The 24,540-nt window shown below is 50.6% G+C and overlaps 1 protein-coding gene across 2 annotated transcripts; it reads left to right on the top strand.

Annotated features, from left to right (window-relative positions):
• The first annotated feature begins 274 nt into the window (after positions 1-274).
• On the top strand, positions 275-23,417 carry DENND6B (DENN domain containing 6B). 2 transcript variants are annotated; one of them, XM_054200086.1, is made up of 20 exons: positions 275-432; positions 7,037-7,075; positions 7,171-7,213; positions 8,168-8,280; positions 9,937-10,017; positions 11,995-12,100; positions 12,652-12,731; positions 12,989-13,051; positions 13,847-13,902; positions 14,593-14,715; positions 15,101-15,196; positions 15,294-15,388; positions 15,968-16,033; positions 17,418-17,482; positions 17,905-17,994; positions 18,942-18,995; positions 19,363-19,472; positions 21,553-21,655; positions 22,536-22,610; positions 22,942-23,417. In XM_054200086.1, exons 1-20 carry the CDS (start codon positions 295-297, stop codon positions 23,062-23,064), a joined length of 1,719 nt encoding a protein of 572 aa, XP_054056061.1. In that variant the 5' UTR covers positions 275-294; the 3' UTR covers positions 23,065-23,417. The 2 variants fall into 2 exon arrangements, with proteins under 2 accessions (XP_054056061.1, XP_054056067.1); XM_054200092.1 differs by lacking the exons at positions 275-432; positions 7,037-7,075; positions 7,171-7,213 and adding exons at positions 7,232-7,921; positions 8,004-8,064.
• Positions 23,418-24,540: the final 1,123 nt, after the last annotated feature.

Here is a 24,540-nt window from a genome sequence, read left to right as displayed (position 1 = left end):
GGCAGCCCCCGGCGGGGCGCAGGAGCGGGGCAGGGTGAGGCGGGTTTAGCGGCCGCCACGTCCCCCCGTCTCCCGGCCGCCGCCGGGCCCTGCAGGCCGGCCGCCCGTCCCTCCCCGGGCAGGGCCGCGCCCGCCATGACACCCGCCGCGGGGCCGCTCTGCGCCGCCGGAGCCGTCTCGATGGTGGGGGCGGCGGGCGCGGGGCCTCCGGGCCGCCGGGGGGCGCGGCGGGGCGGGGCGGGGCCGGCGGCGGCGGGGCCGGGCCGGGCCGGGCCGGGCGGAGCGGGCGCTGCCATGGACGCGCTGAGCCGGGCCGAGCCCCGGCCCCGCCGGCCCGCACCCGCCTCCCCGCTGCCCTGGGCCCGCTTCTCCGCCTGGCTCGACTGTGTCTGCGTGGTCACCTTCGACCTGGAGCTGGGCCAGGCCATGGAGGTGCGGGCAGGGCCGGGGAGCGTGGCGGGTCTGGGCCCGGGCAGGGCCGGGGTTGTGGGGAAAGGGGGACAGGCTGGGTGTGTGGGGAACGAGGGGGGACAGGCGGGGTGATGGGGACAAGGCGGGACAGGCAGGGTGTGTGTGGGACACGGGGGGACAGGTGGGATGATGGGGACAAGGGGTGACAGGCGGGGTGATGGGGACAAGGAGGGACAGGCAGAGTGATGAGGACAAGAGGGCGACAGGCAGGGTGATGGGGGGAAAAGGGGACAGGTGGGGCGATGGTGAGGAAGGGGGACAGGCGGGATGTGCATGGAAGGGGGACAGGCAGGGTGATGGGGACAAGGGGGAACAGGCGGGATGATGGGGGGTGTGGGGTGATGGGGCCAGGGCAGAGCTGGGGTGAATGGAGACTGGGAGCTGGCAGGATGGGATGGGCAGGGGGCGAAGAGAGAGCGGGCAAAGGGCTCCCCGCTCCTGGAGAAGGGCCCTGGGCGGGGGAAGACAGGGCAGAATTGGTGCCGGGGACAGGCGGGGGGTGCCGGTGGGGGGCAGCTGGGCTGTCTCCTGGCATAAGGCTGTGTGCTGGGGGGGTGGGCAGGGAGACTCGGGGACAGGGCAGGGCAGCGCCTGGGCGTGCAGGGCCAAGAGGAGCCAGGGCAGCCCATGCTGCTGGTGTGTGTGTGAATAGAATCACAGAAGGGTTTGGGTTGAAGGGACCTTAAAGGCCACCCAGTGCCACCCCCTGCCCTGGGCAGGGACACCTCCCACCAGCCCAGGTTGCTCCAAGCCCCGTCCAACCTGGCCTTGAACCCCTCCAGGGATGGGGCAGCCACAGCTTCTCTGGGCAACCTGGCCCAGGGGCTCACCCCCCTCACAGCAAAGGATTTCTTCCCAATATCTCATCCCAATCTCCCCTCTTCCAGTGTAAAACCCTTCCCCCTCGTCCCGTGGCTCCCCTCCCTGAGCCAGAGTCCCTCCCCATCTTTCCTGGAGCCCCTTTAGGGACTGGAAGGGGCTGGAAGGTCTCCCCGGCGCCTTCTCTTCTCCAGGCTGAACCCCCCCAGCTCTCTCAGCCTGTCCCCACAGGCTCCCTTGGGACGGGGGGTAGGGGTGACTCTTGCTCAGAAATACAGGTCTGACGTGTGGGGTCAGCAGGCGCTAAGGAGGGGCTGAGGTGGGTGTCCAGGACAGTGACAGGGAACGAGTTGGGAGCTGCGTGGGAAGTGGGGGAGCAATGGGGAGATAATGGGGTGCAGTGGAGCGGGGGCTGAGGCAGCTCTGTCGGCGGTGTCAGAGGCTTCCCAGGAGATCTGACATGCCCATGGGGATCGCTTGGGGGCCAGAGGGGATGAACTGGGAGTGGAAGGGCTGGAATGGTTTTTCCCTGTTCCCTGGAAGATTGCACTGTTTGCTTCTGAAAGAGGATTTGAAGGGAGTTGGATACCTGAGGCTTGTAACGGGACCGAAGGCAAGAGTTGGTTGGAGTTCTAAGAAAATGCAACATAAGGGGACCAGATACGCCAGGGTTATGCTGACCCTAAGGCGTTATCTCAAATTCCTCGATATTTGTTGTGTAATTGTGGGAAGCACTCCTCACTTTGCCTTTGTGTAAGGAGGTTAATGCTGTTTTTCAGAGGATTGAGCCTTTCCGTTTTTAAAGTCATGCTGAAGCTTCTGAAGGGAATGGAAAGCGGTAGAGATCAAGTTAGCCTGTTGCTGCTCTGTTTTCTTAAATACTTGACTGTTTCTTCCCACGAAGCCTGAAAATAAATAAAAAACAATGTGCTGTAGACCTAAGTTTCACATGCTTTATACTCCTTCCTGCAAAACCAGACCTGATATACCCTGGAAAGGATATGAACACTGGGATAATAATTAGCATTTGCAATTTAATGCTTCATAGGTGTGTTTTAATATATAGCTACAAAGGTGCTTTCTTACTGGTTTTATTACCTGTCTGGCATTATAAGGAGGGGACTTTGTGATCAGAGTATGAGGTAGTATGGTATGTTAATCCCCGGAAAGGTATTTTTCTTCTTTTTCTTCCTTTCCTCCTTTGCCTACTTGAGTATTGATGGGAAAAATGTTTCTCACGTGGCATAAATGACCAAAGAGACTGGGAACAGCTCAGCATCTGGCCTGAGCGATGGCACAACCCCGCCATCACTTTTCCTTTGGTTGTGGATTTCTGTCTCTGAGCGAAGGGTCTGGGCAAGGAACAGGCGTCTGCGCTGGGTAAGACGCCCAGAATGGAAGCCAAGCAGAGGAGAAGCTGCGTGATAAAGATCCCACGTTCCGTTCTTGATGGGGTTGGGAAAATAAAAAAGCTCAAGCTGTTACTGTCTTACAGGGTAATTCCAAGTAGAATTATTTCAAAATTCTGAAAAAGTGTAAATGTCACTATTGCCAGTCATCAAATGGTGTCGTTATCTTCCTGCTTATTGCCTATTTCCATCTGTTGCCGTGGTTGTTTTAGATTGGGTCCGGATCCTGCGGCTTGTCTCCAAGTAGGCTGATTTCTCCAGCCGAGAAGAGGGAGTTTTATGATTTGGGCTCTCGGCTGCAAGTTTCTGGGTTAAAAAAAAATGCATCTGTGGCACCCAGCCCTGTGGGACTTCGGTCCTGGCTGAGTCTGCACGGGAAGTTTGCCATTGGCGTTACCAGGCCCGGGTAACTGCCTGAGATTAGATCTTGCCAGAGCTCTCTGTGGTTTTGTGGATGTACGTGTATCCCCCTGAAGAGTGATTTATGCACTGGGGCTGTTCGTGCACCCAAGGATTACACAGTGACAGGCTACAAATACTTGGAGTAAACTCGTGCTACCTCACATGCTCGCAGCAAAGTGAGTCAGAAGGAAGGGAAACCTCCCGTTCTGGAGGTTGCACCGTGCTTTTTCATCGTCTCTGTAAATCAGCGGGTGAAGGTACAGACATCCCCAGCACAACCTGAGGGAGACTCCTGCAGGTCTGCTTCAGGAGCAGCCCTGTCTCAGCCAGGGTTTCTGTGCCGAGACCTTGTCATCCTGTCCTGGGGATTATGTTTTCTTGAGTATAGGATTCTTTGCAGATAAAACATCTCTTTTCTTCCCTTGCCGCCCAACTCTACGCGAAACCTCCGAAAGGAATGGGGCAGCTCCGCGGATACGGCTCCGCAGCCAAGAGCTTGTTTAGGGTCTGCTCAGGTTTCCGAGTATTGCGTGACCTGTGTTCTGTGCGGTCATCTCCCGGTGCAGATGTACCGTCAGCCTGAAATTCAGCGAGTCCCAACTCTGCTGCTGTTTAAATATACGGCAGAAAAGGTGTTACAAAGGAAAAGATAGGTTAATGCAGAAATTGGGTATAGTTACTGTTTCTGGCTCATCCGCCAATTTACATTTCTTCAAACAATCAACTGCAGATGGCAAAAATACCCGGGAGAGAGGACGCGTTTCTGGGACGATCTCTCCGGCTGGCAGCCCGTGTCCTGCAGGAGCTGCCCTCCCCGCCAGCCCTTTGCCGACCGACTCCGGCTGCTCTGGTGCCGCTGTCATAGAAACGCTGGAAATCCATCCCTGTGGCTCTGAAATCTCCCTTTTCACAAAGGCACCGGCTCCCCCCTCCCTGAGCTTTTCCAAACACAGGCACTTTGTGAAGCTGGGTGACTTCAGAGTCACCAGGAGTCGTTTTCTGGGCTGTTCTCCGCGTTGCCATGACAGCAGCAGAGCGCTTGGCACCCTCGCCGGTACCAACAGCAAAGCCTTAGTGCAAGGATCAGTTTTCAACATGTGTCACCTCCACACTTGTTAAGTCGGTATTGATGGGAGAAAGCGCTACGTCACAAGTTATGACATAATTTAAGCCCTTTTGGGCTACTTCTGAGCTATCCAGGGACTTTTACAAATAAAAAGGTCCTTTTTGTTTACTGTCGTTTTGCTTTTGAAAAGTTCTAGCGACTAGGGTTCTTACTGTTTTAGATTGGGGTTTTAATCTTGTAAATATTTAATGATTTCCTCCCCACCCTGAACACAGAGGAGTGTCAGAGTGTTAAACTGAAGGGGAAGCAAAGATGCAGAAGATAAGGCGGATCTTTCAAAAACATGATATCTGAATTTTCAGATCCGTCAGTGTTTCTGTGCTCAGGCAGGAGCATTTGTGCCTGTTCTTTTTCTTTTTTTTTTTTCCTTTTTTTCCCCCCAAATGCTGAGCATACATCTCCAAGTGAAACACATGCTCAGCATATTTTAGAGCTTGACCCAAAAGCAGCTGAGAGCCGTCAGTATCTACTTCTGGTCTGATTTACCTGCAGAAAGACACCCCCCACCCCCAGAAAAGGCAGCAGGAGAATTAAAAGTCTGTCTGGACTCTTGAACCAACGTTTAGGTGATCATCAAGCACCGCAGAGAGCACGATGCCGTGAAATTCCCGAGCTTCTCGATGAATCAGCGTCAGGTGTCTAGGTCTCTGTTCCTGGTCTGTCCATCATTACATGGGAATTAACAAAACAAATGCTTGTATGATCGTTAAATTAGTCATAGCCGCAGTAATTTATTCAGCCGCCTAATGCAAAAACGCAGCAAGCGCAGAAGCGTGTCTGCTCCTGCGGTGTAGGTGTAACGCAGCCCCTCATGCTCCGCTCGCCGGTCCTGCCTTCGTCGCCGCAGCTCGTACACGATAACTTCGCTCCTGTGTTTTTTTTGTGGCTTTTCATCTTTCAGCGGAGCTTTAACCGGAGCCTGATCAGCGTAATTTTTAATTGTTAATTTGGCTCGCACTCTGGAGCTGATGAGATGACCTTGCCAAGGAGTCAGCGGGGAATTGCTGGAGCGCAGCGAGCTCGCTGGGTGAACTTCCAGCGCTCTGGCGTGCTGCCACCCGGGCTATTTATAGGCTTGTAAGGAGAGTCGAGCCCTGAAGAGAGCTCCTGATGTGAGCAGGGGATGACTCGCACGCTGACCCGGAGCAGAGTTACTGCCCGGGAGCTGCACCAGGCTGAGGTGATCTCCATTTTCCCAGTCAGTCGCTGCTCGGTTCAGTCTCGTCCGCTTATTTAAACCACCTGCAGTTTCTGCATTTCCCGGTCAGCGGGTGCTGCGCAGGCTGGGTAGATTGCTCCTGCAGATTTGTGAGCGCTTCGGTTTCTGTCCTCTGCCCGGTGACCTGTGAAACTCGTTGTCGCTGTAGCTGTGCCATTTCTCACTCTCGGTGCGAGTGTTCCTGCAGCGGGTCCTGCCGCTGGCTCTCGCTCGCGGTTCTGCCCTCGGCCCTGCCCTGAGAAGTTTGCCTGGAGTTGGCTTTTACTGGCTTAGGGACGGTGTTATCAGCATTTGCAGAGTTCGGCTGCAAAGCCAGAGCCTTTAACTAGAAGCCTTAAAATTCTTGACGGTCTCTCTTATCTGAAAGGCTGGATGATAAATTGGGTGTAGCACAATTCAGCTGTCACCGGTATGCTGACAAAGCATGAATCTTCAAGCCTGCGCCAGACCCACCTCTGTCTGTACAAAATAAACCTTGCCTTGTCTTTCTAACAACAGATCAAAACCGGGAGGCTAAACCGGAGCTCCGAATCCTCTCAGACTTCTCCTGCTGCCCGTTTTCTGCCTTTTGGTCACTGTGAACAGCATCTCTAGCTGACGGGTCGCTCAGGGCTGTTAAATAAACCTTTTCACCTGGAGGCTGGGATATATCCCCAAGTCCCTGCCGAACACCAGACATGTATTGTTTAATGTACATAGAATATCTTGTTTTCTCCTCTCTTCACACAGCTGGATCCTTTGTCCAGGCTGTCATTGTCTCACTCCTGATTAGGGCTGCATCCTTTCCTCTGCCCTCGAGGGCAGCGGTCTTGCCCTGTCTGTATCTTTGCAGAGTGCTGCCGCAAAGGTGGTTCCCCAGCCCGGGCTGTGAACGCCCTCTGTGCCAGCCTTCATTTGTAAAGCCGTTCCCAGTCCCTCCCTACTGCCTGTCTTCTCATTTCATCGCCGTGAAATCCATTTTTACGTCTCAGCAGCTCGCGATGTCAGCCTTCCTTGATCCTTCAGAATATTTGGTGGGTTTAGTGAGTTGTAAGTGACTTTTTAGCAAGATACAAAAAATTTAAAAAAAAAAAAAAAAGCGGCCCTCCTCCAAACAACAATTAGAAATACACAAAGTCCAAAACTTTTCTATATTCTGGGCAACTTGTAAACTCATATTTAGGTGCAAAATTTGATAGACTTGGAGCTTGGAGAGTAAGTATATCTTAACATAATTTCAAGCAGTGTTGGCAGAGTCCTCTCCTACCTGCTTCAGAGAAAACAGATGTTTGCACATCAGGAATCCGTGCAGAGAAGTTGGCAGTGGGGTGATGGGGCTGTTTGATCACCAGGCTATCAACTCTCAAGTTAAAATCTGAGTAAAATACAAGCCATTCGGTCTGTCTCCAAATCTGCTAGAATAAATACCGATTCTGCGACGGGTTCAGTGCAGTGGGCTATTGACAGTCAGATTTGGAACGGGTAGATGTGCCTTCTTGTAGGACTTTGGGGAAAATAAGGTACTTACTGTATGAAGCAACGTGTATAGATCTATGTAGAAGTTGTGGGGGAACAGAGCGATTGACTTATTGGCTCTTGTCTCTTTTGCAGTTGGTGTATCCTTATGACTTTAGACTAACAGAGAAAGAGGTGAGAGCTATTTTTTTTTCTTCCTTTCCTTGGTGTTAAAGATACCGAGTTTTGGTTTGGAAGTTTTCTCACTGTGTGTTTTTTGTTTCTTGCAGAAAACGAGTATCTGCTACTTGTCCTTCCCAGACTCCTACTCAGGTAGGTGGCATCTGCCGGCCCTGCCCGCAGCCTGCGGGGCGGTTCCCTGCCGTTATGAAAGAAATGGGTTCCTGATGGAGAGGGTGAGTCATCGCCGCTAATGCAGCAGAGACTGATGGGCTGCACCTTCCAGAGCTCTGACATCAGGCAGCACCCAGCCCTTAGGTCTGAACAAAGAGGCTTCTTGTCATTTTGATTGCTCTCTGGATATAGAATCTGCGATCTAGTGGGTGACAGGACAATTTCTTTATGAGCTTGTGCACACTCATGCTTCACCCGTGCCAATAAAATACAAAAAATAGTCACGAAGGATAAGTTCCCTGGGGTTTGCAGCTGCCGACTGTCAGCATTTCTGTGTTTGTGAGTGAAGTGCTCAGTGAAGAGAAATAGATGGGAGAGGGTGCTTTCGCAGCAGAAGTATTCCCAAAGCTTGTATTTATAAATCAGAAAAGTGGCAATAAGAAACAAGCATGCTAATTCATCCAGCACCTGTTTCTTTAACGCTGGTTCCTGACTGTTAGTTTCCTACAGCTTTGGCCTGTTTAGTTTTAAATGTGTTTAAGGCTGTACCTTCACTAGTTTCTCAGAGCTTAGCGGACACTCGGCGTTTGTGTGGTGCCGGATTAAGGCTGTCTGTAGGTTTTTCGGTGCGGCGGATAAGAAGTGGTGGCTGCAGCTGCTCAGGACTGATGGTACTGGCCGATGGCTGTAAGTTTCCCAGCAATGGCCCGGTGAGGTTTAGCTTAAGGATACCAGTTGTGTTCAGCCATGTGCTCTTCCTGTCTTGCAGTGCGGTTTTGGGCTTTCTTTATGCTGTTCTCTCCACTTCATTTTCAGTTTTGGAGCTCCTTGTAAGTCAGCATCCCTGTTTACGTCAGCGTTTCAGATTTAACCGATTTCCAGCCTTCTCTACTGAAACTTCTTGCTGAGCGTTTGTGATCTTCTCTGTCTCAGGTGGCCTGGGGGATACTCAATTTAGCTTCCGCCTTCGTCAGTCTGGGGGACAGCGGACCACTCATTACGAGGATGACGGCGAGTACAATAGAGAAGCACCCCTAACGCTGCAGGTCAGTTGCACTTCAGTGCGCCACTTGTACCTGCTAGGCAAAGAGTAGTGGTACTGGGTTAAAAGCCAAATACACTGTTGATTTGTTTTCTGTGAATAAAACACTCGTTTTCTCTGGCCGTGGGAATAGCTAGAGAAGGAGGAGGCTTTCAGCACAGGGGCTCACTTCCACGTTAATACTCCTAGAGGGCTGTGTTGAGAATCCCAGCTAGTCTTGAGAGACGGAGCTGAATCAGGGGGACCCCAGACTAGAGCAGCGGTCACGTCTAGCTACAGTGAAAAGATAAACGGTGGCGCACAGGTGAGACCCAACGGAGTGCATGGCTACCCGTGCACCTTCCCATGAGGCAAGACGTGTCCTTGTCTGTGCTAAGTTAGATGTTTACCTCTTTTCTTGAGAGATGCCAGTCCTTTTCATTTGTTGCAGGATCTACGTATATAAAACCAGCCAGGATAATTGGCATGCTGCGAATCCACACCTCGGCTTGCAATATGGGGGCTGCTCTAACCATCCCCAAGCACTAATATCAGGAGTGTCTGTTACGTGGTTTTTCCATCAGTGAACTGCCCGTTTCATGCAGAGGAGGGATGTGCTGAGCACTGTTGCTTCTTTTAATTGAGCAGATGGCCATCAGATCAACTTGTCCTCTTCTGCTTTCTCCTTTGAGATGACGCTTCCTCTGCATGTGCCTTTTCAACACTTCTGCAAGGTTTTTGTGATATGCTTTTGTGAAACCAGAAATGGGTTGCTGGTCTGAGGGAGAGTAGGAGGATTTCTTTTCCTAAATTCTGGTCTAGAGATTTTTCAGCTTGCATACATTTTTACTGCTTTGCAGCCATCGGTAGAAGATTCACACGGATTCACCTAGCTGTAAAGAAGGAAGGGAAGTAAAACTGCCAAAGTACTGGATTCAGTTGTGGAAGGCGATATTTGGGGAGAGAAAGGTGCCTTAAACCGCGGGGCCTGTGGGGCTTCAAAAAATGAGACTAAGGATGGTCTTTGTGTTCGGCACTGATAACTGTCCTCCCTCCTTGCTGCCTGTGGGAACTCAGAAGGCATAGCCTGTTGGAAATGATCACTGGGGGTTTGTATTAAGTCTGTTCATTTTCATGGATGCTATGAAGCATCCTTCAGCTTTGTGCCTCACCCTGAGCAAAGTTTGACTGGTGCTGCCTTAAATGCCTGGCTGAAGAGGAGGACGGTAGGTACGGTAGAGGCCATTTCCTCCTCTCGGCAGATGATGTATTCCTTCCTCAACACAATCCTCTAGCTGGCAAAGAGAACTGACAGCCAGGGCGCATCAGTGGCAGCAGGGGGTGCCAGGATGAGCTCAGGGGTTGGCTCAGCTGGTTGTATTAGTGGAAACCTCAATTAACCCTGTAGATGATGGCCCTGAAGGCGCTGCAGAAAGGGGCTAGTGAAAGGGGCTACCCGGAGGCTGTAATTTTTTTGTGAATTTAGTTGATTGTGTCTTTTCTCTGTGTTCCCATTTGGTAAACTCTCCCAGAGAGCCGAGCCTGGATGACCTGGGTAAATAGGAGCGAACGCTGGAATTGTATCGTAGCAGGCGCGAGGCATGCTGTTCTGTCGGCGCCTGGGGGGGTGGCGGTAGCGGGGATCGGTTCCTCAATAACAGCGCTGTCGGTCTCTCTGCAGCGGGAGTCAGCTCATTACTTCGGTTATGTATACTTCAGGCAAGTCAAGGACAGCTCGATGAAGAGAGGTTATTTTCAGAAGGTGAGTACTGAAACCAGATAGCTTGCTACTCTCAACTGGTACGGAGCTGTAAAAAGGCACCTATCCATAGCTGTAAAATAGCACCACTTCCTACGTGACACCCACAGTGTTTCTGCAGGAAACAGCAAAGGTCATGGAGAACAGGAATATGTGGAAAGTGTAATTCCAAACAAACCTGGATGCGGTTGCCATGGTGTGTTAATCACATGAGCAGTGACCTGCTGTCTGAATCATGAGATCCTGAAGCACTCCAACATTTGCTTCAGCATGTACTCTAGCGTCGCAGATAGCGAGAGGACGTCCTTCGTTATTGCAGTCTGTGCTAGTTATACCTTAACCCTACTCTTATTATTGCTTTAATCTTTCTTCTTCCTAGGAGCCCGCAGGGAGTGGTTTTCCTGCTGGGCTGATTGCTTCTAACCAGCAGCAGTGACACCGCTGGTACCGCACCAGCTTCTCTCTTACCATAAATTCCTTTGACACAGACACCGGGAAAAAAAATATAAACTGCATGTTTATTTCCGCATAAATATGCAAAGTGCTTTGTATTTTTCAGACAGATAGTTATGGTCACTGCCTGAAAGGGAGGGGAATTTCAGACTTCTAGAGAAGGAAAATATTTAACTTTGATCCTAAGATCCATTTTTCTCGATGGGTCCGTGGAGGAATTACTCTTTCAGTAATGTTTTTTCACCGCAAAAGATAAGATGCCATCCTCTCAAACAAATGAACTTTCAACATCTGCTCTTCAAAGAGCAATGCTTCATAGCAGGTCAGTCTGGCACCTTGCTGGAAGACGGGGACACCATCCTGTCCCAGTGGCCAGCTCTGCTCCCTCTCCTCCACCTCTAGGCAGCAACACGGAGTCTCCGCCAAAGAGACAAGGCAGTACTGGATGGAGTTTCTTCATCTCCGCTGAAGAGTGGGTTGATCACTCAAAAAGTCGGAGGTTTAGAGAAAGTGGAGAACACGGGGACCTGCTGAACAGATGTTTGTAGCAGGCTCACGCGCAGGCTCTTTGGCAGCCTTACAGAAGTTCGGGGCACGCTGAATTCCTCAGTGAAGCGTATTGTCACGCTTGGATGGGGTTTTTGATTTCAAGTGGCAGAGTTTTGAGTTGGAAAGGAGGTGTTTAAATGGCTATTGCAGAAATTTTCACTGGATCCTAATTAACATATTCATGAATGATTAGAGGAAGAGAATGTCTCCTTCTCTGGAGACATTCCAAACCCACCTGGACGCATTCCTGTGCCACCTGCTCTGGGTGACCCTGCTGTGGCAGGGGGTGGGACAGGATGGGCTCCAGAGGGCCCTTCCGGCCCCTGGCACTCTGTGATTCTGTGATTCTCTAATAATCAGCATAGCGGTGAAAACCCCCGGTGGGGCTGAGTTGCAAAAGTTGTAAAAAATAGTGATATATTTCACAAAGAAGCACTAGAAGGAAACCAAAACAATAACAACAACAAAAAAGGCACTGCTGGAAATAAATTAGCGTTATTTCAAGTTACTTTGTCTCTTCTTCCCCAGAATTCCTTTATTTTGTTTGTCTCCCTAGTTTCAGTGGTCTTCTCCTTTGCACTTCTCTATCTCGTATGGTTGTTCTGGTAGCATTGAACCTATCAGCAATTTATTTTTATTTTTCCCCCAGTTGGTCTTGTGCTAGGTCACAGTCTCATCCCTCTCGCTTGCGGTGGCTCCCTGGTAGAAGCTGCCGGCTGTGCTTATTCATCAAACAAGAAACTCCTTGCCTGTGTGGAAACCCAGGGTGTCCCAAAGCCTGAGGGTTCGGCATCTAGAATTTCACCAGTAAAATTCCACCAGCAAGAATTCCGCCAGTAAAAGTGCTGCTTTTAAGCTCTTTCGCATTCTTGACGTTGGTTTTTAAGTGTAGCCCTCTAGTAAGCGGTGTTAAGTATGTGCGGTGCTAGAAATGATCATGTCGGGAGGCCTCTGACTCCTAAATGTACCTTTTTTCAGTCTCTGGTGCTGGTGTCGCGCCTTCCATACGTGAACTTGTTCCAGTCGTTGCTGCAGCTGATTGCTCCGGAATACTTTGACAAGCTGGAGCCGTGCCTGGAGGCAGGTGAGCAGTTGGATCTGGGAGGGAGGGTTTGCGGATTGAAATCTTCCAGAGGTTTTGTCAGAAGGTTCCTGAAAGACAGCTGAAATGTTCCAAATTCGTTCATTCTGGAACAAATTCCAACAGGGAAAAACTTTCATCCAAGTGGTTGGCTTGTCAAAATTATGAACAGCTGTAAAGGATTCGTTAATGGGAAACGTCTGACACCCTTAATAGATGATGCTGTCAGTTTTGCATACAATGTATTCCCAGAGAGAGGAAAAAACTGCTAATGCTACATCTCTGTCTGGGTCTTTATTGCACTGTTCGACTTAATCGTCATTTATCAACAGTGCAGTGCTGCGGGTCCTGCACGGGAAGCAGTGATGCAGACGTTAAGTCTGGTGTCCGACCGAAACTTGCACAATTGTTTGACTTAGTGTTTGTTTGCACCTGGCCAGGGGCACATGTGAACGAGGAATGATCGATAATGAAACGGGCAGAACTCATAGGACCAGCTGGATCAGCTGCATTGTCCTGCAGATTGAACTTTTTCTTTACCCGTGTCCCTGCAGTGTGCAACGAGATTGATCAGTGGCCGCCTCCTGTGCCAGGACAGACTCTGAACCTTCCAGTGATGGGAGTTGTCATTCAGGTACTTGTTGCTGATGATCCGTACGCCGCAGCAGGCTGAGGCAAACTGGGAAGCGGAACAAGTATTCCCTTTTCTTCTGGGTGTTAAAATTGCTCTTTACTCTAGATTCTTTCCCTTTATTCCTAACATCCGTACAATTAAAACTGATAACTGAGGAAGCTTTCTCACGCGAACGGCCATTAGGCAAGAACGCAAAGTGTGTGTGCATGCTAACTGCTTCCGTCTCCCTGGATAATCTGTTCTTATTTGTAATCCAGGTGAGAATCCCATCAAGGGTGGATAAACCAGGATCAAGCCCGGTGAAGCAGTTCAACCAAGAGGTGAGATGAAGTGTGGCGTGACGCGAACCAGTGATAGCAGAATCCAGGCTGCTAAGGGAGGAGGGTGGAGGAGGCTGGAACTCTTTCAGCCTTGCCCTCTTTGAAACCGCTTTGGCCTGGGATGATGTGGTTTGAGCCACCCGTCTGGTTGACGCTGCACCCCCTCCTGCCTGTGCCTTTCCAAGCAGGAGACTCTCCGCAGAAGCTGTGTGCTTCAAGTCGTGTATGTGCGTTGTTCTCACGGGTTTTGTTCACCTTGCCTTTCCTGGGAATCCATGCATAGCTAGCTCTCCACGAGACCCTGCCTTTGTCTTCTGGGTTGTTTTGCAGCATTTGCTGTCTGAGCCTCTTTGCTGCTTTGATTTGGCTTTGGTGTTGATTCTTGTCCATTTCTTCTTTTCCCTTTTTCTCTCCTTTGCATAATGTTGTCATCTTTCACCCATATTGCTAACCCTTACTGTCTCTATCTGTATCTTAAGTTCTGTCTTTGCCAGAGGAAACTCTAGAAAATAAAGGAGCAGACGCGGGAAGTCTTTAAAATCTTGAAACAAAGGGATTCTTGATTATCTTACAGTAAAGGAAATTCATATGGACCTTGAACGCTCAGTCCAGGCCTGTTCGTGGCTCGTACCTCTCAGCGTTAACCTTGTTCTCTTCTTTTTGTGCTTATTGCAGAGGGAGCTACTTTGTGATTGATGTGGTCAGTGTAGATGGCGTTTCAGTCAGGCTGCTTCCACCTACTAACAGTTTTGGGTTGATTTGTTGTTTTTCGATGTTTTTTTTTTCCTCATGTAGAATCTGTTACCTGCCCCACTGGTTCTCCCCAGTGTTCATGAACTGGATCTTTTCAGGTGAGAGCCGCCATCCTTGTAACCCTCTCCTCTCCGTCTGCTTTCCCCTCTCCCTGCTCAGAGTATCCTATAAATCACAGGGATAATGAAGATGTGAAATGAGGAACCAAAAATTGTCGCTTTGCAGAGTGTCATTTAGAATACGGGCCTTGCAGAGCTCGTGCAGTGTTTAAACCTGGGTGCGCTGCCCTGAACACCCGCCGTGTCCCGGTTGGAGGAGGGGTTCTCTTCTGGTGATCAGCTTAAGCACACACGTTTTGTGTCTGAACTAAACTTTTTACCATTATAGGTGCATTATTAGCATTTAGCATTTTTAGCATATAGCATTACATCTGCTGTAGTCCACATGCATTTCACTTTGAATCATAGAATCGCAGAGTACCAGGTTGGAAGGGAGCTGAAGGATCATCTGGTCCAGCCTTTCTTGGCGAAAGAGAGCTTTGCTTAGATGAAAACACGTACTGAGAGCAGTATGGTCAGCAGGTTGCTTTACATTGCCTTTAAACACGTATAAAATGGTTGAGCAACAGCACGCGTAAAGGCACATGGCGTTCTCTTATGGGATCCTAAAAATCAATCCTAGATTTCAGATTCCCGGATAGATGCACAGCTGGGTAGACTTACATGCAATAAGTGCGCCTGGTCTTTTCTGAAGTGCATTTCTAACCTCATTCTTCCTTTCACTAACAGGTGTTTCCAGCCAGTGCTCATTCACGTCCAGATGTTATGGGAGCTGATGTTACTGGGAGAGCCAATTGTTGTGATGGCACCGTCCCCTACAGTTTCTTCAGAAATGGTTCTGGCACTTACCAGGTAACGCCTTCAAATTTTGAGATGTAGGGAAATAATAATAAATTCTGGCCGTTTTTCTCTTTCAGATGGTCTCTTCTGCCGAGTCAGTTGTTTTAGATTAGCTTGCCATTGAAAGCACGTCAGACAAATAGCACAGCAAGAGAGTCTTGCTCGTATTCCACCAATGGTAGAGAAGAGTAGAAGGGAGACCTGATGGTTCGTAGCCCTGAGGAACTTTGTCTCCCCAGCTTTGAACTCTGCTTTAGCCAAAAAAAAAAAAGCCTGGAACTCCTCCAAAGTGTTACCTCTGGCAGGACAACGCACTGCCCTAGGACACAAACCTGATGTAAACACACGTTTGTCCTCCGGGAAGTTTAGATGGCAACTGTTCTGTCTGTTGTTACAGCTGCCTTGCTCCTCTGAGGTACTGCTGTGACTACCGCCCCTATTTCACTATCCACGACAGTGAATTTAAGGAGTACACCACCAGGACACAAGCTCCGTAAGTAGCCAGTAGACCCTTGCTACCCACTTGCCACTGGCTGTGGGAAGGAGACCCCGAGGTTAGCATTGTTCTGCATTTTTCCCCCTCTTTCTAGGCCAAACATTGTTGTGGGAGTCACAAACCCTTTCTTTATCAAAACTCTCCAGCACTGGCCACACATTCTTCGGGTCGGGGAGCTCAGAATGTCAGGTAAGGGTGGAACCAAAGTCCTGTTGTGCTGGTAAACCTTGTTAGAGGCTCGCGGCGAGCTGACAGTTGCAGTGCCAGCCATCGTTTTACACATCTCCATTCCTGTGAGAATTCCTGGGACACCAGAGGGAAGTCTAGGCTCTGACTCAGCTGATGTGCTGGGTGAGCACAAGCAATGGTGAAGACGAATGGCTGAGAGGGTAACTTGCTGTGGGTTTTTTTCTGAAGCATTAAGAAAAGTAGAAGTCCTTCCTGGGCAGCAAAGAGAAAATTGCACAGAGGAGAACAGAGAGGTGGAGAGAGAGACTCTGATTATCATCTATGAAGCCAAGGAAGCCTCCGGGTTGAGGAGTGGGGGTTTTTTGCAGTGCCTCCTTCACATGTTCCTGCTTCAAAATTTGAGCAGGAAAGTTAGCGGACGAGAAGGCTTACGTGAGGGTGGAGTTAAGGGAGGATGTGATTTAAGATGTACGAGTGTAGGACTGGATGTTCTCAAGCGCGAAGGCTCTGGTGTGCGTGCGGTGGCTGCTGTGAGGGCAGATTCAGAGCCTGAACTAGGCATTTGACGTCTTTCCACAGGAGACCTGCCCAAGCAAGTCAAGGTGAAGAAGCTCGCTAAACTGAAAACTCTAGACACAAAACCAGGTGAGTCCTTTTGTCAGACATCATTTAACTTTATTTACCCTTCCAGGTGGGGGATTTTGCAGGCTTTGCAGGCATGTGAACATTGCATATGTTATTCTTTCTATCTCAACAAATGGACATTTGGGCGTTACCATCTTCTCACACACACCGCTCTCTGTGGTATTTAATACAGAAAAACCGTACATCTTTGTTCTGGGATTGAAAAAGCCAATTGAACAAATTATTGTAGTGTCAGGAGAACTTCTCATTTTCTTGATTTTTTTTTTTATACATCATACCTGCTTTTTAGATGCGATGGAAGTCAAAGGAACTTGCTTACCTAGATACAGCTATCTGTCACTTAACCAACTGTTCAGCTTGGGCCTGGCCATAAGCTGACTCCAGTAAGTTGTCTCACCATAGGCTTAGCATAAGAAGGTCCTTGAGGTAGTTCAGTGTCATAGGATCGTGGAATCCCAGGTTGGAAGCGACCTCAAGGGTCAATTGGTCCAACCTTTCTTGGCTAAAGCCTGCGCTAGACAAGGTGGCCCAGCTCCCTGTCCAGCTGGATCTTGAAAGTGTCCAACGTTGGGGAATCCACCGCTTCCCTGGGGAGATTATTCCAACGGCTGATTGTTCTCAGTGTGAAAAAATTTCCTTTTGTGTCCAGTCGGAATCTCCCCAGCAGTAACTTGTCCCATCACCCCTCCTTTTTTCCATGGAACTCCTTGTGGAAAGGGAGTCTCCATCTTCTCGGCAGCCGCCCTTTAAACACTGGAACGCGGTGACGCGGTCTCCCCTGAGCCCTCTTTTCTCCAGGCTGAACAAGCCCCGTTCTCTCAGCCTCTCCTCATGGGGCAGCTTCCCAGCCCTTGGATCATCTTGGTGGCCCTCGGTGGCCCCTCTCCAGCCTGGCCACAGCTTCCTTGTGTAGCGGGGACCAAAACTGAGCACTGAATTCCAGGTGTGGCCTGGCCAGGGCCGGGTAGAGTGGGATGATGATTCTTTGTCTCTGCGGGTGATGCCCGTGTTGATGCAGCCCAGCACCCCACCGGCTTTCCCTGCCGCGGCAGCTCACTGCTCACTCGCATTGAGCTTGTCCACCAGGAACCCCGGGGCCCTTTCCCCAGAGCTGCTCCCAGCTGGGTAGATCCCTGGTAGTGTCCTTTAATTCTGCTCTAAGTATTGGCTGCATTAGCAATTTCATAATTTTTGTAATTATTTTTTTATAACTTTTGTAATGATACACACAGAGAGCTGCCAGGGTTTGTGCTAGGAATTCCAATTCTGTTATCCCTGCACTATATAACAATATATAACCTAGAGCCTCCTTTAGATACTCGGGCAAAGTTTTGTTTTTGACATCGTGGTTTTTTTCTGATTTGGGAGTTCTTTTTCATTCTAGGAATCTATACTTCGTATAAAACATTTCTTCACAAAGACAAAACCCTGATCAAAAGACTCCTGAAGGTAAGCAGTTTCCGCTCTATCCTACATCCTGTATGTCATTGTGGGAAAACCGTGCTAACAGCTTGGTTTAAACAGACAGAAGTCTCCAGAAGCGTGTAATGAGTCAGTCAAGTATACTTGGACATGTTTAGCATGCCTGTTTTAAAATTTTTCACCTAATATTATGGATCAAATGCTGGAGCTAATGATAAGCGAAGTGAGAACAATCCTTATCGAAGAAGGAATTTGAAAAACCAGATTCTCTATAGTGAAATGTGAATGGTAAGTGGAATGTAAGCTAGAGAGTGGAATCCGTATTTTGGGTGGTTCAGTTTTCCAGGCTGCTCTGGACTGGTTGCTTATAGCTGGGGTGTTTGCGAATTCTGCGTCGATCTGCGTAACGGAGAGCAGCACCTTTGCGACTGCGCTGCTTGTGCTTGCAGGGGATTCAGCGGAAACGCCCGTCTGAAGTCCAGAGTGCCCTTCTGAGGCGTCACCTCCTGGAGCTCACCCAGAGCTTCATTATTCCCCTGGTGAGTTGAGCAGAGACTTGTCAGAGCGGTGTAAAGGTGAGGGGAGCCGAACAGGAGAGGCTGGAGTGACACGTTTGCGCTTGCCCTCTCTTGTTCACCCGTACCTGAGCATCTGTAACAGACTGAGGACGTGGCACTCCCCACAGATGTTTTACTCCGTGGAAAAGAACTAAGTGTCTCTTGAATGCAAATGTCAGTAATTAGCACCGAAGTCTGCAGGTTGGATATTCAGCACGCCGCCTGTAGAGACAGAACATTGCTTGGTTCCTGCTGCGTAGGAATAGGTGTTCCGTGTTACTTGATCGTAATGCCACCTCTTCGCTCTTTTCAGCAGGTGGTCAAAGCAGACATACAGGGAAGGGACGGGAGCCCACAACACTCCTCTTCCCCTCTAACGTCGGAGTTAAACCCATTGCCAGCGTGAAACTTCCCTTCTGTCTTTGGGGAGCTTTTCTGTAGAGCTTAAGAGGCACGTCCACGAGGTGGTCACCGCCCTCAGGCAGATTTTAGTGAATGATTTCTTTCAAGGCCTTCCCTGTCTAGTCCCACTAGAAAGCAGCTTTTTTTGTGACCATCCAGTTGGCCAAGTTTGGCTGCTCCGCTTTCTTTTCTACATCATCCTAGGAGGGAGAAGATGGGAGGACAGAGCATCTTCTGAGATTCTAGTCCCTCCTGCCAACTTCTTTCCCCCTGACCTTTTCCCACACAGCATGCTTAGGCTTCTTGCAGCGTAGTTTTGGGACCTGGCCCCTGGTGGGAAACAAGCCGGGACACTTGGGCTCATGTAAAACGCAACTGTGAAATAAAAAACCAGAGAGAGAGAGCAGGAGGGTGTTGATTGTGCCTGTGATGCATTGGAGAAGACCATCACACTCGGTGACCACGCAAGAGGCACCTCGATTGTGGTAACATCTTTTTTTCTTTTTTTTTTTGGTATTTCTTCTCAGGAGCATTATATTGCAAGTCTGATGCCTCTGCAGAGGGCCATTACTCCATGGAAGGTATGTTCAATTTTCCAATCGCTTCTGCGTTCCTTTGTCTGCGGGGATTGGGAATAGTTATGCCATATGCTGATCACATACTCTGATACTCTGTGTGAACTTCCCTCGTTGAAGGAAGAGGGTTGTTACTCCTTTTTTAAAAAAAAAAAGGCTGAAACAAACATTGGGACAGATGCTTCCTGTTTTGCAGTAGGCTCGGCTATTGTGAATCTAATTTCAATTTTACTCGCAAGGCTGGTTGAGATGTTCTTGCGTTTTTTTGTTCTCACTGAGCCTGCCTTGTGCAGCCTCTTCCATTGTAAATACAGACCTCATTTTCCTCCCGTTTCTTTTGAGTGCCGTGTAACGTGGTCTTTCTGTTGTGCAGAATCCTCCACAGATCCGTCCTTTCCGCCAGGAAGATTTCATGAAGACCCTTGAGCATGCTGGTCCCCAACTTACCTGTGTACTTAAGGGTGACTGGTTGGGCCTCTACAGGTAGGAGTTTGGTAATTACTTGCCTTATCTCCTTAACAGCTGGTGCAGGTTATACTGCACATCAGCTCCTGAGTTGGAATTGGGAGTAAAAAGGGAGTTTCAGGACAGAGACTGGTCACCTGAAAAACTCACGCCTGTGAGGAGTGGATTAACCGCTAATGGTCAGGAAAAGCCCATGCAGGGCAGAACCAATCCTGTGTTTTACGTGATCTCTTAAATAAGTAGGTACGGGCGGGTTTAGAAGCTGCCAACTCTCCACCTTCAGGAGCTCAAACTAAGCCCTCAGTGCTGGGGAAGCAGGGGACTCGCCTCTGACATCAGCCGTGCCTTTTATTGTCCTCCAGGGAATCTTTCTTTTTGAAGTGTCTGGTCCTGGGCAGAGGGGTATAAAGACGGGCAGGTCTTCATCCAGTAGTGCGTGTGTGTGTGTGCACGCAGCATTCAGCACAGCGGCCATTTCGGTTTTACTGCGATGGCCATGGCGGCAGAACACAGAAGGATGTCGTTTCTTCAGGGAAGAATGTAAGAGAGCATGCGGGAGAGTTGGTCCATCGCTTTTGTAAAGGATAATTAGCTATAATTGGGATGGAGAAGACACGTCACAATGTGAGTTGGGAAGATCCAGAAACTGGATACCCAGTGGGAAAGGGAAATGGGCGATGTATGGACGTGGAGAAGGGAGAAAGTTCCAGAAAGTGAGCAGAGACAGTAATCGTGGACCGGTATGTTTTGTTGCCGTAACAATGTTTGTACCATTTTGTGCTTTAACATATTTAACAGAAAACCAGCTGTTCCACTCCTTATGGTGTGGGTGTGGCAGACAGATTTGATTTTGGATATCTAATATTTTGGAAAATAGTAAGAAACAACTAAGCCGTTTGAATAAATTAATGGAGGTTGGCAGGCAACTGATGTACGTGCAGAGGTTCGCACGTTGCAGGGTTCTCGACTATGTGAGATCCTGCGTGTGTACGCTCTCTCGTGTTCCTAAGTCAAACCCTAAATTAAAAAATAAGTCTGTGTCACAGCGGCATCGTGAGCTGCTGGCTGGGTTTAGGACTCAGCCGCGCTGGGAGAAGCACGAGCGAGAGTCCTTGAAGCTGCAAGAAGAGACTCTAGGAACATCAGCTGGGTTCTGCTGGTGAGGTGCGCTCCACAGCTGGCCTGAGGAAGCGGTCAGAGGAGACACGAAGTGGGCCGCTCGCAGTAGGGGAAAATGCTGAAACAGAGCATTTGAGATCTCCCGACCGTTAATCGAGGAGTTGGCAAGGAATGTGCTGCTGAAGGGGCTGTTGCTCAGCTCTAACGTGGCATCTGGAACTTTCTCGTCTTTTTTCTTTCTCTGCTGCCACAAGCCTTGTCTTTCAGTTAGTGGCTTTTCAATCCCATTTTGAATTCGACCTAAAATTCTGTAACGCTGCGAGATAAAAACAGGTATCGTGCTGCCCCCTGTTCATTTTCCTGCGTAGCTCATTATGAACAGAGACTTATTACTGTGCTGGACTGGGGAGGGGTAACTCGCACATCCTTTGACGTAGCCGAGACGATACCGTTATGTAGGAGACATGTAAATCACCAATTATATGGGACTTGGGTCCCTGCTGGCAAGTGGTTGAAAGCTTTAACTCTCGGGAAAGGAGAGGAATTAAGCAAGATACTGCGGAGGAATGTGAGTTTCTCCCCATGCTGCACCGGCCCAGCTGTCATAATTCCCAAGGAAAAGTGGGCCAAAATAAGGCTAGAAACGGCAAAGAGCGTCGCATCTTGCCTTGGCTGAGGCGTGAGCTGGGAGGTGTGAGTCCGGCAGGATTGTCCCTCTCTTGGTGACAATCTGCTAAAGCCGCTCAGCTGTATCGTGTTAATGCCTGGCAGAAGAGAAGCCTCCGGTGTAGACAGGATAGGAAACGAGCGCATTAGCTCGTAATCGGTTACTGTCCCTAATGACACCGTGAGTCGGGATGTCTTTTGCTCTCAGGTCTGTGCCTGCTGCAGTAGGAAGGGGGATCTGCGTGCAGTGGAGTCAGCCTGCTTCTCCGGGTCCCCCTCTGCCCCCTTCTCACCGTCACCTCTCCTTCTGCAGGCGCTTCTTCAAGTCTCCCAACTTCGATGGCTGGTACCGTCAGAGGCACAAGGAGATGACCCAGAAGCTGGAGGCCCTTCATTTGGAGGCCATCTGTGAAGCGGTAGGTTCCAGCTCCGGCTGTTCAAACCAAGGCCACCTGGTGCCTTCTCCGGCCTGGAACCTGGGAGGTGGTGGCACCGCTGCCCTGCACGCTGAGCGACGCCTCCCGACTCTGTGCCGAGGGAGGGGGGACAGTGCTTCGTGCCCTCGGGAGTGACCGCTCCGCCTCGTGTCTGTCAGTGCAGAGGAACAGCAGCACACGGGAGGGACAGGGACGGCAGCAGCTCAGCTCCCCCGCTTTGCCAGCCAGTGCAGGTCCCGCTCTGCCTGCTTCTGTCAGCTGTTTTTCATTCGTCAGGCCCTTCCCAAGCCGACAGAGTGCCAGGCTGGAAGCATCACCTCTTGCCGGCTTCCTTAATGCCTAATAAACTGGTAGGGTGTTTAGTAGTGACTGCTGGTACAGTTTCTTAAGCGGAGCAGCAGCTGGGGGAGCCCCGGGAGCTCTGGGGTCCTGCCCAGGGGCATCTCCAGCTGCAGCGCTCGCTCCACTGCTCGGCAGAGCAGGTCCTCGGGCAGCGGGTGGGGAGCGCCAAAGCTGGCTCCTGCTCTCACGGGCCTGGCTCTGGCAAACAGAGTTAAATTCTGAGCACAGCCCAAGGTTCCTGGTGCTGGCTGGAGGAGGGGAACCCTGCCCTGCCCGCGTATTACTGCGGCTGTCCTTGATTCTTCTCTTGCAGTCAAGAGCTTGGCGCCGTCGTGGTCAGAACGGTGGAGAAAGCTTTGTCTTGCTCATTTAGGCTTAAGTGCTGTCAGGAGAGTTGTGAAAGAGGATGAGGAACCTCCTCCTCGCTTTTATTTCAGGCTTTGCTTAGGGGTATCTCTTTGAGAAAAGCTTCTGTGAAGAAGAAATGTCCCTGAGGAAAGCTGTTCTCTCTCTTTAGAACATTGTGGCCTGGATGAAGGACAAGTCCGAGGTGGAGATTGTAGACCTAGTGCTAAAACTTCGTGAGAAGCTGGTAAGTTTTCCTCCTTTCGTCCCACACTCCTTCCTTTCCGTCTGTATCTCTGTGGCAGGGAGAGACCAGGGGCCCGGCTCACGCTTGTTGCTTAGAAAACTTTGTTCTCGCTCCCTGATTTGGAGATGGGACAGTCAGAAAACTTTAGTGTTTGTGTAGAAAAGGATCCAAAGTTCTGACTCTCTTCATCTCCCCGAGGCTCAGGGGACAGTGTTCTGCCTCTTGTCTCGTACCCTGAACTAAAGAGACACCTGAAGTTTGCTCAAAGGGGAAAGAGGAACGTTGAAGCTATCGTAAAATTCCTCTGTTTCTCTCCTCTGTCTCCCTGTAGGTACGAGCCAGGTGCCAGCACCTGCCCGTGAAGGAGGAAACTCTGCAGCGCGTGGGCCTGTATATTGAGACCATCATTGGCTCCTTGCCGGAGGATCTCCAGACCGTGCTGCACCACCACTGAGCGCGGTGACGGGACTCTCTTGGAGAAGGAAGGGCCTTCCCACCCTGCTCCGAGCTGCGGGCGGCTGCACTTGCGTTTGGAAAGGAGAGTTCTTCCCCGATACAGCCAGCGTGACCTGATCTGGACCTTGCTCACAACCGTGGATGATTTTGAGCACGTGAGCGCGTGGGTCGGAACTGTAGCAGAAAATGGGGAACCCTGTGCCCTATTCTCTGGCTAGTCCTGCTTCGAGGAGCTGGGTCAGGGGACTGGAAATGAGAAACTCTTCCCTGTGTGGCTGTTCGTAGGTCAGAAAGTGACAGCCAGGCTTCCAGCAGCATGTGGTAGGCTGTGCAAAACACGCGTTGCCCATATATACACATCCATCTTTGGCTACTGCTTGGGCTCTCAAAATTCCAATGCCGTCATCCTGCCTGGAAGAAGCAGGACCAGCCCTGTAGAGGGGGGGAGTTGTTTTCAGGCTGGTAACGAGAGAGATGCTAGTCCCCCCACATACAAATGATGTGGAAAAATTGTCGCTGCCCGTTCAGCAGCCTGACTCATGCCGGCAAGAGCTTCAGCCGTGATGGGAGTGGGAGGATGAATTGCTGGATGTGGAATGCCGTTGTTTTTTCTCCAAGGCAGAGAGAGAGAAGAAGAAGGGGCTGGTGCATCTGCAAGGATCAGAGCTCTCCAGAGATCATGGCGGGGTGCTGTGTGAATGACAGTCGCTACTGGAGCTCCACAGAGAGGAGCTGGTCTCCAAATATAATTTATTCTGCTTGAAAAATCGAGTTTGTGTGCTCTAATGATGTACAAGAGAGCTGGAGCTCTGCCTTGGGCAACGAGATCTCTCATGTGGCCAGCCCACTTGCCGATAAAACACGTTGGAGAGTCCGATTTGTACAGCCTGCGTCAGCCTTGCCAAGAGGGAGCTCCCGGAGCGTCCCGTGCGTGGGTGCAGGGGCAGCAACCCCTCCGGCTCCCTTCTGGGCTGGAAGCAGGGAAGACTTGAGGCTCCGCTACCAGTTTTGGAGGCAGCTGCCCTCTGCCCGAGAGCGCGCTCGTTCTGCCAGCTGCCTTGGAAACGGATTTGCCGTAACACCGGGGTTGGTCGCTGCTACTGTGACTGCATTTCACCATCTGCCCCTCTGGCCGGGGCCTGAACGTTTGCCTAAAGAAGGGGTTTGGGGATGGGCCTGGCAGCCTGACGCTCTGTGGGAAGCCCTGGAGCGTCCCGTTGCTCGCGGCAGGAGAGTTTGGCATTTCAGCCCAGATCTGCGCAAAGCTCCCATCGGTCCCGGTGCTGGCGGGGTGGGAGCTGTGCGGTCCCTGGCAGTCCCTGCCCGTCGCTGCACCGCCTCGGCGCTGGAGAGATGTCGGTGAGACTCGGGGGTGGCTGAACCCTTCTTGCCTTTCCCCTCCGGAGCCAGGCAGGGACAGTGCGGGGACAGCGGGAGGCTGCTCGGTTCCCTACCGCCTCCAGCCTGGAAGCGG

Source organism: Rissa tridactyla, chromosome 1 (genome assembly GCF_028500815.1).
Source record: "Rissa tridactyla isolate bRisTri1 chromosome 1, bRisTri1.patW.cur.20221130, whole genome shotgun sequence".
Classification (NCBI taxonomy): domain Eukaryota; kingdom Metazoa; phylum Chordata; class Aves; order Charadriiformes; family Laridae; genus Rissa; species Rissa tridactyla.
Note: the sequence above shows the minus strand (reverse complement) of the source record. Positions and strands in the feature narration are given on the sequence as shown.

Excerpts from the sequence above, each read along its gene's own strand:
- DENND6B (XM_054200086.1), top strand. The coding sequence starts at position 295 with ATGGACGCGCTGAGCCGGGCCGAGCCCCGGCCCCGCCGGCCCGCACCC. Across the intron at positions 12,732-12,988 it reads TGATGGGAGTTGTCATTCAG|GTGAGAATCCCATCAAGGGT; the intron begins GTACTTGTTGCT and ends TTTGTAATCCAG. Across the intron at positions 15,197-15,293 it reads ACCACCAGGACACAAGCTCC|GCCAAACATTGTTGTGGGAG; the intron begins GTAAGTAGCCAG and ends CCCTCTTTCTAG.